Genomic DNA, 14,945 nt, shown 5'->3' with positions numbered 1-14,945 from the left:
TCTCTAAGATATGCGATTTTATCAAAGGAATACTTTTATGTGGAAAGGCTTCTGCCTCAGGGCAGTCTTTGAAAATAAGTGTATTGGTTGTAGGAATTGAAAAATCAAAATCTAAAAACTTTCATATGCCATTCTATATTTGTGTCTGTACAACTGCAGAGTAAGGGAATACATGTTGAATCAAAAAACCTTGAGACTCTCAAGAAAATACATAAACCAGCTACGTTTTTGGCTTGTTTGTCAGCTCAAAACCACTACAGTCCTTTAGCAGTGTACTAGATCTGTACTTCTGAAGGTGCACCTGGTAGCCCACATCTTCTCTTCTGCTGATTCACAGCACAGGTTCTGTTCTGCTGTCATTTGCTGTCACTAAATTATTTTTAGAGCAGAAACAGAAAACCACCATGTTGTCCTGCAGTTAATGACCTGGTGTGTTTTTGAATGAACAGTTGAACTCATCCTTGTTCTACCATATTTTAGAGATATGCTCCCAAACTTATTTTGGTCTCTATTTTACATTTACCTTCTTATAAGCCAAACAATTACACCATGTTATTTCTTTGGCAATTTGCTTTGGAATGGATTTGATATGTGTAATGATATTAGTATATATTAGCATTTGCTGCCTAAGAGTTCAAAATTGGTCTGATTATATTTTTAAAAATGTTTGTGATTCAAGAATTTGTATAATTAAAAAAGCTTTAGTTCTCCTGAACGTCTCCAGACACCTTAGGCAAAGTAATAACTGGTTAGATTGAAATACCTTCACATCATCTTTATAATCATGTACACTTAAGACACATCAGTCATTTATAATACCATGTTAGATGCAGACAGGGGTGTAGAGAGCCTCAGGGGGAGATCAGCTGTACAAGCCCACTGCCTGTCTCTGATAGTTGCCTATTTTCTCGTTCTATGAAGCCTCCAAATGGGGGGGGCATTAAAGGTAAACTAAAGCTTCTGGAAAGTTAATGTCATAGTTTAAAGGATTTTAAATGCAGTCTGTGGAGCATCTTATATCTATAATTCTATAGATATAATTCTACCAATGTGTCCTCTCTTGTTGAATTATACTGTTACCTTATAGGAAGAACTTGTGTGGACAGCTATTGTTGATAAAGTCATCAAGTGATGTCACTCTATATGATACACTCATTAGTACTCAGACAATATGAATATTGTATCACACTAGCTGCCAATAAAGGGTGTGCCAATAAGCCAGTGCCAATAAAGGGTGACTACGGGGGGGGGGGAGATTAAATGTTGCTGTATGGATGCATTTTTTGGGGGTTTTTAGCATATGTTTTAAATGCATTTGTTACTATATATTTATAAAAGTTTTCGTATTGTTATAATTGAAATATGCAGTATTCCAGGATCTCTCCTTAACATTGCTTTGTTAGTTGGGGGTTACTTGGGCAAATTACTTAGTTTGAATGTGACAGCAGCAGAAAGAGCAAGGAAAATCAAACATTTGATTGATTATCATTGGTTACTGCTCAAGGGCAATTAACTCATGGTTAGTAATTAAGCAAACTATGGTTGCACCTCCTTCCTCCTAGAATTGATGTTAAAGTATCTTTGTAAGGTAGTTTCAAATCTATCTCCCTCCAATCAATCTTAAATTCTGCTACTAGGATCTTCTCTCCTAAGAGGGAACCTGCTCAACTCCAATTAAAATCCTTAGAATGGCTGCCTGTTAAGCAAAGGATAGCATATAACATTCTTCTGCTAACATTCAAAGTCCTTCTCTCCTCTGCTCCTCAAAACATTTCTTCACTAGACATCCCTGCCCATTTTCTTCACTCCTCAGATCCACCATCTTTTTACATAGGCCTATGACTAAGTGCCCTTTAGGCACGAAACGTGTACGGCTTGTTCTGTTTTGAGATTTTTTTTCTTTAAATTATATTATACTTTTAACTGCACCATTTTGAACATATCGGTTCAGTTTGTGCAATCCTATCTACACATTGCATTAAGTCTCTGGAATTACATCCCTGCATTCCTCTGTAAGGTGTGCTCTCTTTAAAAAAAAGTCTACTGGAATCTGGTATTGCCCGTGACCATCATAGTAGTTAAACTGTAGCATTTATTAACACGGTTATTGCATTGTAATAGAGTGTATTTAAAGTAGCTGGTAAAGGTTGTGTCCCTTGTTTCAACTTTTTTATTTAAGAACTCAACACTTTGGTGACCCTTTGCTATTTTGTTTCTATCTGTCTTCTCCTCTTAACATATTGTAAGTTATTGAGGGCAAGTGTGTGTTGAAACTCCTAGAATTTCAGTGTTTATTTAAGTTTGTAGTAACAATACCCTTGTTTGTGTTTACACCTTGTGAATAGTGTTGCCACCTTTTGGTTCAGCCCCTTACTGGCCCATTTAGCAAAGGTGGGAGCAGGACTGAGAAGGGGTGGCACTATGATGCTACAAGGGTGAGGTTATGATGTAAATTGGGGAGGAGCTGGGATGCTGGCAGCCAAAGGGGGGGGGAAGAATCTGGGAAAAAGTGGCTGAAAGAGGTTATGGGTGGCATGGATGGGCGAGTATGTAGTTGGACTGGGACAGATCTGGGGCAGATCAAGGGCAGGCTGGAGGCAAGTACATAGCAGGTTAGGCTGGTGAAATACCGGCCGAGTGGCGAATTACTTGTGAAACACTGCCTGCATTTGTGGTGCAATATAAATACATAAATATGATTTCAAATGAAATGCATTAAAGCCACTGATACAAGCAGTGTGCTATGATTTTAATCTTACAACCTCTAATTGCTTTTGCAAGTCCAGCAGCAAATAATTATGAAAGGTTAATAACAACGTCAAGGAGAGCAAAGTAGCTGTACAAATTATAGGGCCCCTACTGCACAATTTGCACTTTCATATCTGACCGCCTTCTCCCATTTCCATACCTCCCAACTGTCCCGTTTTTCAGGGGACAGTCCTGATTTTAACAGCTCAACACGCAGTCCTGGGTTTGTTGCTGAAATTTCCTTACTTTCTCTTTGATCTTCTGCACTAAACAGCCAAAAAAAGATAAAATGCTTTGCGCAGCAAATATTTTTGTCACTCTTTCCATTTGCAAAATGTTGGAAGGTATGCTTATCTGATCATAAAAGTAATAGCCCATTAGAGTTCATTTCTGTCCACTTTTCTTCCTGTCCTTGGTTCTCTGGCGGCAATCACCAACCTGTCGCCTTACTTCAACTGTGCATGATTTTGATCAGTGACCACCACCAGAGGGCCACGGTCAGGAATTAAATTAGATATAATTATTGGTTCAGGTACTCTGGAGTTTAGGTGGTGCAATTTTGACAGAGGCATCTGTAGATCCCCCTTAATTTATACAGAAATTTAATTCTCCTTTAATGTGATGTTTTGGTAACACTTTAATACAGAGATTCCAGATTCAAAAAGGGAATTAAAGAGTAATTAAAAGTAGAATACATACAGCACAAAGCAGGGTAATGTACATGTTTTGCTCAATTTCTAAAACCTGTATTTAGGGCCAATTAAGGTTGTGAGATTTTTTTTTTGTTTAAGCAAACATTATCCTGCCTTTACACTTAAGGGACTGGTACAGCACCCACAGCTCAGCATAGAAGAGAGATCAAAGTGCTACCTTGCTCACTGAGGTTGGAGACTTTCTCCACTGGGGTTCCAGTTAAAGCTTTAGGCCGAAATCTCCCAATTCTTCTTTCTTCAAAGTAATTCTGTGCAAAGTATGTCTGAATATCCCATAAGAATAGGAGCCACCAAAGTTGGAGGTACATGATTGATCTAAAATGAAAAGAAATAAAAGTATACTGAGGTATTTTGTTTTTTTTGCCCTGTCAAAACAAGTACACTATCATGATGAAAGCAGTATAAAAAATCATAGCATCCATGTGATCAATCCTTTAAGTGGAATATAATAATGTGGAGTCAACGTTTACCGGGCTGCTATTTGTTAACAAACAGCTGACTGGTTACTATAAGTTATTAGACCTTGACAAATATAAAAAGATTGATAGGAAACACATACTGCTTCGTTTAACTACTAATACCTATAGTTATTTTTAAGTATCCAGCTAATCCAATTTACTTTGGTCTGTTTTGAGTTACATTTTTATGAACAGGATACAGCACTTCATAATGTCTTAATGGCATTGATGAAACACCTATCAGATCAAGTGAGTGCTTTCTCAGTGTCACTTCATAGCAGGACTAATGCTTGATTTCATTTTCAATGGCTCAGCAGGTGATATAAGGAATTTATTTCCTACTGATAAAAACAAACTTTTTTAAACTAGCAAAGCTCGTTCAGTATCTTTTTTTTAAATTTTTTTAAGATTTTATTTTTCAGTTTTTAAAATACAAACAATTACAAACAGAAAATTAGATAGGAGCAAGAAAAGGAAAGTGAGGAAAAGACACAAATTATAATTTACCATAATAGGGATTAAATATAGTCAGTCATTTAAAAAAAATAAATAATCACAGTTAATCTGTAGATCCAGCCATGTACCCCAAATAGTATCAAATTTCTCTGAGCAACCTCGATAGATATAAATGCATTTCTGGCTTTGGAGGGAGCAATGTATTCTCCCTGCTTTAACTAAGCTTTAACTATTTTCCCTGCCAATTGTTTAAAATCTACAGATACATCACTAGCAAGAAAGCGCTTAATGTAACTTATTTGATTCCAGATCAAATGAATGTGCACAACCGGAAGGTCTAGACTGCAGTTAGAGAAGAAATCAAGCCCAAGATGTCTAGCTACATGTTCTTAGAGTTACCTGGATGAAGATGAAGGTGCAATTGCAGAATAACAGATGTTTTGCAGATGCTGCAACTTTAACAAGTCTAGGAACATCTGCTATACAATTGCCCCTCCTTCTCCTACTATCTTAACTTGCCTTTTGCCATCTTCTTATTCTCATTACTTTTGGTTTCCAGACAGTGTTAGATGCTTTCATTGTAAATGTAACAGCTACTATTTGCCAAGTATGCTAGTTGTTTTCACTTTGAAATTGGAAAGCCATAACAAACCCCTGAAAATGTATTTTATTTGTGAAGTCTGCTTGTCCTGAAAATTCAGCATCCATTGTGAGTGATTTTGTTTCAATTTCGTAATTGTTTCAATATAACATCTACAAGTGGATTAGCAGCAGATTATTTCCATTTGTGCTTGGGAGTGTATCATGATTTGGATGGGTTTGGAGTGCAGGAAGATTGGTTTGGGGGTATGATGCTTTCTTGGCTGTTTGTTGTTGACTTGACTTGTATTGCAGGATCATCACATCAATGAGAAATATGGCTATAACTTTGAGGTTTAGAACTAGCAGATGGGTTTTGTAGAAGCCCCTGAGTATATACAATGCATAATGCAAGTAGATGGGCCATAGAAGTTTGACAGCAGATATGAATGTACCCAGACCGCGTATTGGGATATGTGCAAATGTTTTGAATGAAACCGATGGATATATTAGGAGAGCAATCTTTCAAAAAAGAACAGAACAGCTAATTTGGGATATAATAAAAATAATCATTAAATAAATACTAGTGCAATAATTATTTATGAATTAAAACATAAATTAGCCTGGCATTACCCCATTTACTATGCAAATGTGATTGGCATCAAGCAACGTTTAGAGATATATTATAAAATCCTTTTGAGCTGCCTTTATTGTTTCTCCTATAATTTGTGGTTTTCACTCAGTAATGGTGTGCCCTACCCAATAGTTTAACATTTGCAGGTGCCAGGTGCTAAACAGTGTATTGACCCAACCTGCCACGAGTCACAACATACACCAAGGACTAAGTTCACTGTAACAGACTGGACAATAGTTAAAGTTGCTTCTAATTGCTTCCTTGCTTCTTCTGCTTATCTAAATCAGTGAACCATGTGGATACTCTATGTTCTCTTATCTAGAGTCACAGTCTTTTCTACATAGACACTAGAACTGAGCATGATCTGTGCATGAAATAAAAAAAAAACTGCATTTTAAATAGATGTTGCCTTTAGATATGATCCCTAAGGCTGTTCCATATATGTGTCAGCTTACACAGCCTTTAAGGAATTTGAAGACAGCAGTTGTATAGCTAGGAGGAATAAATGCTTAAACCAATGTATAAAAAAACATTGATTCAAGTTTAAACTTGTGTTATGTAATAAAATAGTTGAATTTTATATCAAGATAATAAAATAACATTACTTCAGGTTTAGCAATAAAACAAAGTGGCTGGTGTTTATAGAAAGCACAATATAGAAAGTGATACATTAAATGGAAAGAGATACATCTACTTATAGTCTAGGAGTATGTAAATAGAACTGAGGGCCTATTCTGACCAACATACAGTAGCTCAAATATTTTTTTAAGGGGAAATTTACCCCCCAAAACATGTATTTTTTAAAAGGTCAGAAAAGTGAAATAGAAGGCTCATTCATAAGAATACAGTAACAAAACATGTACATTCTCCTAGAGTATAAACATATAGGGGCAGATTTATCAAGGGTCAAATTTTGAAGTTAAAAATACTTAGAAACTCGACCATCGAATGGAAATACTTCGACTTCGAATATCGAAGTTTTTTCATCGAATTTGGGTATCCTGCGGTCAAAGTAAAATTGTTCGATCAAACGATTAAATCCTTCAAATTGAACGATTCGAAGGATTTCATCGATCGATCGAACGATTTTACTTTGACTTCCAAAAACTTAGAAAAATGCTCTAGATGGTCCCCATAGGCTAACATAGCACTTCGGCAGGTTTAATTTGGCGAGTATTGAAGTCTAAGTTTTTTTAAAGAGACAGTACTTCGTTTGTCGAATAGTCGAATATTCAAATGATTTTACTTTGAATTGAATTCGAAGTCAAAGTCGTAGTATCCTATTTGCTGGTTGAAGTATCCAAAAAATTACTTCGAATTTAGAAATTTTTTTACTTCGAAAATTCCCTCGAATTCACTTCGACCCTTGATAAATCTGCCCCATAATGTCCAAAATCCAATAGGTGGAAACCAGGGCAATTAGTTGAGCTCCTCCCAACTAGTAAAGAACAGCCCCAAAATGTATCCAGTTACAGGATGATTTGAAACTTTGCTGTAATTCAATCTAAGGTTGGGTGCTGATACAAAAACAGCCTCCTCTAGGCCATTTAATGGCTTGCTTTTTTTAGTGGTCAAAGAAGTCATGTTTTAAAGTGTAAATCTGAGGTCTAATACATATTTTAGTTTTCCCATATGTTACAATAATGTGGGGATTTAAACTTCCGGCATGATATATACCTCCAATATAATGCACAATATGTTTGTATACATTAAATATTTCATAGACATTATGAAACGTACCACTGTCATGACTGTAGGCTTTACTCACTTACTATAATTCCATAATGATAGGGCAGGAGATCTATGAAACTGATATCAGTGGCTTGAACCACAAAAGTAATTGAATGTAAGGGAATATCATCTTTATGGCAGGGATTCTAGATATATGATCAGAGTGTCTGAAAGGATTATTAACATTTACCTTTATCTGGAGATGTTATTGACTAATTTAGCTACAAGGCCTAAGGCACATGACATGTTTTAAACAAAATGAGTTTTGGACAGTGTCTGTTGTACAACAAGCATTTCCCATGCATTGCTATGGTATGTGGTGACAGGCGAATTTGGGTGTTTTGGTTAAGTATACTACTCATGCATATTTATTATATAGTATGCAATGTTAATAAAATTGATCTGTATAGGATCTTAATGTTTAAAATTAATGATACCTGAAAAGCTGCTCACCACTTACATTTAGCTTGAAGCAAGCTTTGCTGATCCATGGGGCAAACACTTTAAATACATACAAAAAAAGTGTATCACTTTATGCACTGATGAGCAGGCTGCTATAAACTTTAGTCACTTATGCTGCTAGAAGAAAATTTTGATGATACTGTCTCATTAATCTGCATTCTAGAAGCCACGAATCCATCTAATCCATTAGTTTAGCAGCAATAAATACCAAAAGGTGAAAGCGGTTTCTTTTTTACTTTCTAAATCCTGATATAACTTGATTATGACTTGGAGGCATAGCTAACAAAAATCCACACTGTTCTCTTGAGAAGTCTACTGAGACATACTGTATTAAGACATTGGATTCACCTTTCTTTAGCTATACCCCTAAGGCTATCCTGAAATGAAATGTCTAATATAAATTATGAACTGGACTGTTAAGAGCTTAATCAGGATTTTTTCTTCAGTCTGAGTCCTAACAAGTTGCAGAACTTTGGAATTAGATCAGGTCTGACTGCATAGTATGAACAGACCTATCTGATTCCAAAAGTAACAAATCTGGAAACCTTCATCTGACTGGTTAGACCAGGGATCCCCAACCTTTAGAACCCGTGAGCAACATTCAGAAGTAAAAGCAGTTGGGGAGCAACACTAGTATGAAAAATGTTCTTGGGGTGCCAAATAAGTGCTGTGATTGGCCATTTAATAGCCCCTATGTGGATTGTCAACCAACATTGAGGCTCTGTTTTGCTGTACAACTGGTTTATATGCAACTAAAACTTGCCTCCAAGCCTGGAATTCAAAAATAATCACCTGCTTTGATGCCACTGGGAGCAACATCCAAGGGGTTGGAGAGCAACATGTTGCTCGCGAGCTACTGGTTGGGGATCACTGGGTTAGACTTACTCACTCAGGCTAACTAAATAGGATGGAAACTGGAGAGTGGTCACAAGTAGGAATTCGAAGTCTAGAATTTGAATTAGAGTCTTGAGTATGATTATAAACTAGAGAGCCATTCTCTAGTTTGTGACCATACCTGGAGTGTCCTTTTTGATTCAAAGTACCTAAAATTGAAAACTCACTAGTTCGTGTCTAAAAATAATATTTATTCTGCAAATGTTTTTTTTTAAATGAAACTAGGATCTCCCATTGTATGGCAAATTATCAGTGTAGATTATTTTCACCACTCCCAGTGATTTTATCAAGTAACATGCATTTTCCCTAGAAGTTTCAATGATTATCACAATTTAATTGCTTGCTATATTATATGGACACTAAATTGTTTAATTGCATATGGATTTTCATACTGAATTCCCCCAAAGCTAATTTTACCTTATAAAGCAATGCACTAGTAAATCTTTGATGCATTTTATGGAAGTGATTTAACTGATTGCTCCAATAGTAGACAAGATGGCAGCTATTGGTCACATGATTAAAGAACATGGAAAGAAATAACACTTGATGTGTAGAATGACTAGAAACTTGTTTTTATCTGCCCTCCCTTTTTCCTATACCATGAAAACAGATTATATAAAAGATACTTTTAAAGGAACAGTAACACCAAAAAATTAAAGTGTTTTAAAGTAATGAAAATATCATGTAATGTTGCCCTGCACTGGTAAAACTGATCTGTTTGCTTCAGAAACACTACTATAGTTCATATAAACAAGCTGCTGTGGATCAATGGTGGAAATTGAAAAACGGCTACATGGCACAGGTTAACTAATGGATAACAGATAACACCTTTAGACAGACAGAGCTTATTTGCTATCTGCTGTGTAAGCTGAGCCTTTTCTCTTTTGAATGGCTGCCACCATTGCTACACAGCAGCTTATTCATATAAACAATAGTAAAACACAGCAGTTTTACCAGTGCAGGGCAACACTGCATTATATTTTCATTACTTTAAAACACTTTTATTTTTTGACGTTACTGTTCCTTTAACAAGAAAGAAGAGAAAACAGAAATATCTTACCTGTACAAGGTGTATGGTGTCAGAGAAGAATGAGTGACAGATCTGGATTTGCACTGGAGCTACAATGAGTTGCAGATGTGAACAGCCACAGGGTGCCTTCCCATGTTACTGCAAAGCCTCTCTCCCTAGATCTGCAGTGAAATAATGTCAAAGTCTGGTCTTATATGTGGGGGCGGGAAAGCTGTCTGTACCTGTTGCAGACCTGCAGCTACAGGGCATTAGGGGGCTAGAACAATTAACTCACAACACCTGTATAGTTGCCGGGTAAACCAAAAACCGAAATTAAGTGAAACTGAACCTGAGAAGAATGTTAAATCAACTTGTACACTGCTGCTAATTAAAAGTTCTGTAATGAGCTGCTCTTGTTTTTTATTAACAAAAACAGAGTAGTGTGAATAATGCAATTATTTTCCCCACAATGCAGAATTCTAGTAAGTAGTGTCTGCTGGGGTGTGCCAATATGGGTTCAACTTCTACATGTTTTCTAGTGCTACCCTCACAAAATTATTTTCTGATTGTAAAGGGCCTGTTCACCTTAACTATAATTCCTATTAGATTATAGAAAGACCAATTCTTAGCAACTTTTCAGTTGGTCTTCTTATTATTATGTTATTTATTTTATTGCATTATTGTTGTAACTTATAATTTTAATTGAAGTTTTCATCACATAAAATAAGAAAAGAAGAAGAAAAAGGGGGGAAAAAAAAGAAAAAAGAGGAAAAAGGTTCAAAAGTTTACATTGAGTAAATAACGCATGCGTACCAGCATAAATCTACATATGTAATTAAGATATATCAGAATATATAAGTAAATTAACAGCGTTAGGTAAATTAACCATTCAAAATTAAAATTGGAATTATCATTATGAAAAAGGTTCTGTCCTAAGTTTCCCATGACTCCTGCTCCTGGTTTGACTAATGTTGAGCATAGGTTTGCAACCGATATAGCAGCTCCCATGGTGTCCATATTTCCAGGAACTGTGCCATAGTGTTTTGGATATAGGCTATCCAAGACTCAAAATTTTTGTTAGTCTCAACTCTGGTAAGCACCTCTGCTATGGTTGTTGGGTGTAGCGTTTTCCACTTTGCTGCGATTGCCTGACGGGCTGGAGTCAGTATGTGATTTATCAATTTTTGCGTCTTCCTTTTTATTTTGGGAAAAGGTTTGCCCAGTATAAACGTTGGTATGTCCTTCAATATAGGTTCAATAAATAAATAATCGATCCAAGTGTGTACTGTGTGTGCCGATGAATAGTAAGTATATTGGCGTTGTGTAGGATGATTAATTCTCCAAGAGTCCAAAAAAGATTTTTGGTGTAAAAACGTCCTAAATTCTACCGAGTGTGTTTGAATGGTATGGTCAAGGGATGAATGCGACCTGCCCAAATGCTGTGAATGAACTAAATTAAAGTCTCCCCCCAATATTGTACATGTCTGTGAGTCATATATTCTAGCTTCTAAGAGTTTCCTCAGGAATCGTATCTTGTTTTTATTGGGCATATATACATTACTCAGCTGTATAGGTACATCTGCATATTTACCTTTCAAAATTATACAATAGGTCTCTGGGTCGGGAAGAGTCTCTTCAATTGTCATTGCATTTTTTGACTTATTTGTCTCTTTCTTCTTCTGACTTTTTCCAAAGGGCCACTGTCCTCAGCAGCCAAAAACTATTTTGTGAGGTTACAGTTTCTATTGTTATTTTTACTTTTTATTGCTTATATTTCTATTCTGCCCCCGTCCTATTCATATTTCAGTCTCTTATTCAAACTACTGCTTGGTTGCTAAGGTAATTTAGACTCTAACAACCGGATAGCTGCTCCAAACTGGAGAGTTGTTGAACAAAAAGCTAAATAGTTATAAAGAACACAAATAATAAAAAAAAAACAAGTTCATTTAAAGGGGTTGTTCATCTGAGTTAAATTTTAGTATAATGGAGAGAGATATTCTGAGACAATTTGGTTTTCATTTTTTATTATTTAGCTTTATATTCAGCAGCTCTCCAGTTTACAATTTCAGCAGTGTGGTTGCTAGGGTCCACATCACCTTAGTAATCATACATTGATTTGAATAAGTGACTTGAATATGAATAGAAGAGAAAAATGAATATTAAAAAGTAGCAATAACAATACATTTGTAGCCTTAGAGAGCATTTGTTTTTGATAGGGTACTTGACCTCATTTGAAAGCTGGAAAATGTCAGAAGAAGATGACTAATTATTAAAAAGCTATACAAATAAATGATAAAGACTGAAATGAAAAGTTGCTTAAAACTGGCCATTCTTTAACATACCCAATTCTATAACATATAACATACCCAATTTAACTTAAAGGTGAACCATGCCTATAATCTAATATGAAAAAGCTAGATGACAGCAATAAAGTGTGACAGAACTATTGCTTGGTGAGTGAAAGGTGTTTGCAGGAAAATTCCATGCAAGTTGAAGGGGTGTTCTGGTGCTGAATTTTTGGGCTGCTCCAAGTGCTATTTGTCCTGCTGCTCTGCTGTGTCCTATGGCAGCATCCCTATGCTATGTAAGATAGCATTACATTTCAGCTCCACATGCACAGTCGAACAGTCACAGTCAGACAGTCCTTCTTTTCCAAGTCCTGGGCAGAGGGCATCTACTTTACCATTGGTTCACAGAGTGGGGTCCTTAAAGGGGAACTATTGTGAAAATGATAATTTAATATAAGCTTCAGCATACTGAAAGACAAAGTTTTTTAAATATAATCAATTAAAAATTCTGTAGCGTTTCTGAAATAAATAAGTTTATCTTCACTATTCCTCTCTCAGCATCTGCTTCTCTTCAGTCTCTCTTCATGCAGTAGTTGGATGTCAGATGAATGATCCAATATATTTTATAGGGGGGGGGGTGGGGCTCCTTTTGCCTAGAAGATGTATTAGAACTCACTCTATTAAAATCACCAGACATCATGTCTCTCTACATGCAGGATTTGTGTAAAAGGCAGTTAATTTGTTAGATTTTTTTTTTTCTGGAATCAGTTATTTGAGTGAGCTCTAATACATCTGCTAGGAAAGGGAGCCCCCTATAAGATATATTGGATCATTCATCTGACACCCAACTGCTATATGAAGAGAGAATGAGGAGAAACAGATGCTGAGAGAGGGATAGTGAAGATAAACTGGATTATTTCAGAAACGATGCAGAACATTTACAGAAATTGATTGTCATACTGAAATGAGAAACTTTCTAAAAACAAAGCTTATACCATATTGCATTTTACCATCTTTAAGGAAGATTATTTGCTCAAGGGTATTTGGAACTTTTCTTAAGGCCCAGGGGTACTTCTTTAAAGTGGTGGTTTACCTTTCAGTTAACTTTTGTTACTGTATGTTATAGAATGGCTAAAATGACCTTCACTGTTTCTTTTTTAGTAGTTTTTGAATTATTTGCTTTCTTCTTCTAAATGTTTCCAGCTTTCAAATGGGGATCACTGACCCTATCTAAAAAACAAATGCACTCATATCCCAGTCTCTAATTCAAATCAATGCATGGTTGCTAGGGCAATTTGGATCCTAGCAACCAGATTGACAAACTTGTACACCGGAAAGCTGCTGAATAAAAAGCTAAATAACTCAAAACCCACAAATAATACACAATGAAAACTAATTGCAGATTGTCTCAGAATATCACTCTCTATATCATACTTGATGTATGTTAATTTAAAGGTGAACAGCCTCTTTAAAGGACCAGTAACAAAAATCTTTTTTTGTACTTAATGAAAAAAAACACCAAAACACTTTTAAGTTTAAATTCGCAAAGTCTTTATTAAGAAATAACTTACCGATTCTCCGCTTGTGCTCCTCTTCAGAAATGGCGACAGGGCGATGATCCATCTTGTGGCGCTTGATTTCTCCTCCCTGCCATCTCCTATAGAAGGCAGGGAGGAGAAATGAGTGCCGCACAATGGATCGTCGCCCTGTCACCGTTTCTGAAGGTGAGTGCAAGTGTAGACTCGGTAAGTTATTTCTTAATAAAGACTTTGCGAATTTAAAGTTAAAAGTGTGATTTTTTTTCGTTATGCAAAAACAAATTTTTTAAATCTTTTTCCATGTTACTGGTCTTTTAAGGACTGTTAGACATCCACCCACCCTGAACACTAACAAACCTAGAGGCCTGTTCAGAGAAGGTTGAAATGGACCTTTAAATATGTTGGTTTTATTTGCTTAGACATTTATGAAAGCTAAATATATTTGACAAGCTTTTTTTCAGCCAGCTGCAGGTTGATCACTGAAAGCAAATATCTGATTGGCTGCTGTGGGTTACTGCTCAGGTGCTAATTTGCCCAATGAGCTTGACTGTGTCTAAATCAATTAATCAGTTTATACTTCACCAGATATCGATTAGGGTTTTTAGTTTATAGTTTATTTGATTACTCCATCTTAATTCATTGAGAGAGTATAGGAAAATAGCCTTAATGTAATGGAATGCAATTGAATTGTTCAGATGTACAAGTGGAACCTGATATGGGGCAAACAAGTTGCGGTATCCACCAAAGAATTTGGGATTCCCTGAGGCATTCTTAGTCATCATACCTATAAAGTTGCTTTATGATACTTTATATAGTAAAGCATTTTCTATAAATCAATCATTTCTAGTGGCAATGGTGTATGCTTTTACATAATTGGATATTAACATTACCTCATACATTTTTAACTTCATGGGTAAATAGTTACTTACAGGATGTAACTTACACTAAGTCCAACTGCTGCCCTCTCCTAGAGTAAGTGCCTCCAAAGCCCAATCGAACAAAAGAAGAAATACAGGACACGCACAAAGAAAATGTTACTTATGGAAAGGCATTGATTGCCACCCATAACAGCTTATAATCAAGGGAATTGCTAATATTTACAAAATACACATCTCTTTACTTTGTACTAATTTTTCATTTTTGTTTCATCTTTTTAAAGAAAACCTACTGTAAATTACGTAATAGAAGAAATGTATAGAAAAAGATATATACATCAAATAGATGCTCATTCAATATGTATAAGGGGCTTCTTCTTGATCATTGTGCTGCATCTGCTTTGATCTGAAGCATAATACATTAGGAAGTGTAAGAGTAGATTTGCTTCTGTTGTTTGGAGGGACTTTCTATATGCAAAATAGATGCTGAGGGTTATATATAGGATAATGTCTCTTTATGTTTTTCAGTGTAAAAAACACCACTTTAGTACCTGTATAGT

General features: G+C 35.8%; 1 protein-coding gene across 2 annotated transcripts in view; it reads right to left on the bottom strand.

Annotated features, from left to right (window-relative positions):
- LOC108701364 (collagen alpha-1(XXVIII) chain) overlaps positions 1-9,890 on the bottom strand; it is a 42,530-nt gene extending 32,640 nt beyond the window's left edge. For both annotated transcript variants that reach the window (XR_005964235.1, XM_018235884.2), the window contains exons 1-2: positions 9,736-9,890; positions 3,619-3,776 (exon numbers count right to left, since the gene is read on the bottom strand). Coding sequence is in view for 1 of the 2 variants with exons in the window: in XM_018235884.2 (XP_018091373.1) it covers positions 3,619-3,769 (151 nt within the window). In the remaining variant the exon portion in view is untranslated. The remainder of the gene's footprint in view (positions 1-3,618; positions 3,777-9,735) is intronic.
- Positions 9,891-14,945: the final 5,055 nt, after the last annotated feature.

This window comes from Xenopus laevis, chromosome 9_10L (genome assembly GCF_017654675.1).
Source record: "Xenopus laevis strain J_2021 chromosome 9_10L, Xenopus_laevis_v10.1, whole genome shotgun sequence".
Lineage (NCBI taxonomy): Eukaryota > Metazoa > Chordata > Amphibia > Anura > Pipidae > Xenopus > Xenopus laevis.
The sequence above is the reverse complement of the archived record's forward strand: the minus strand, read 5'-3'. Positions and strand labels throughout refer to the sequence as shown.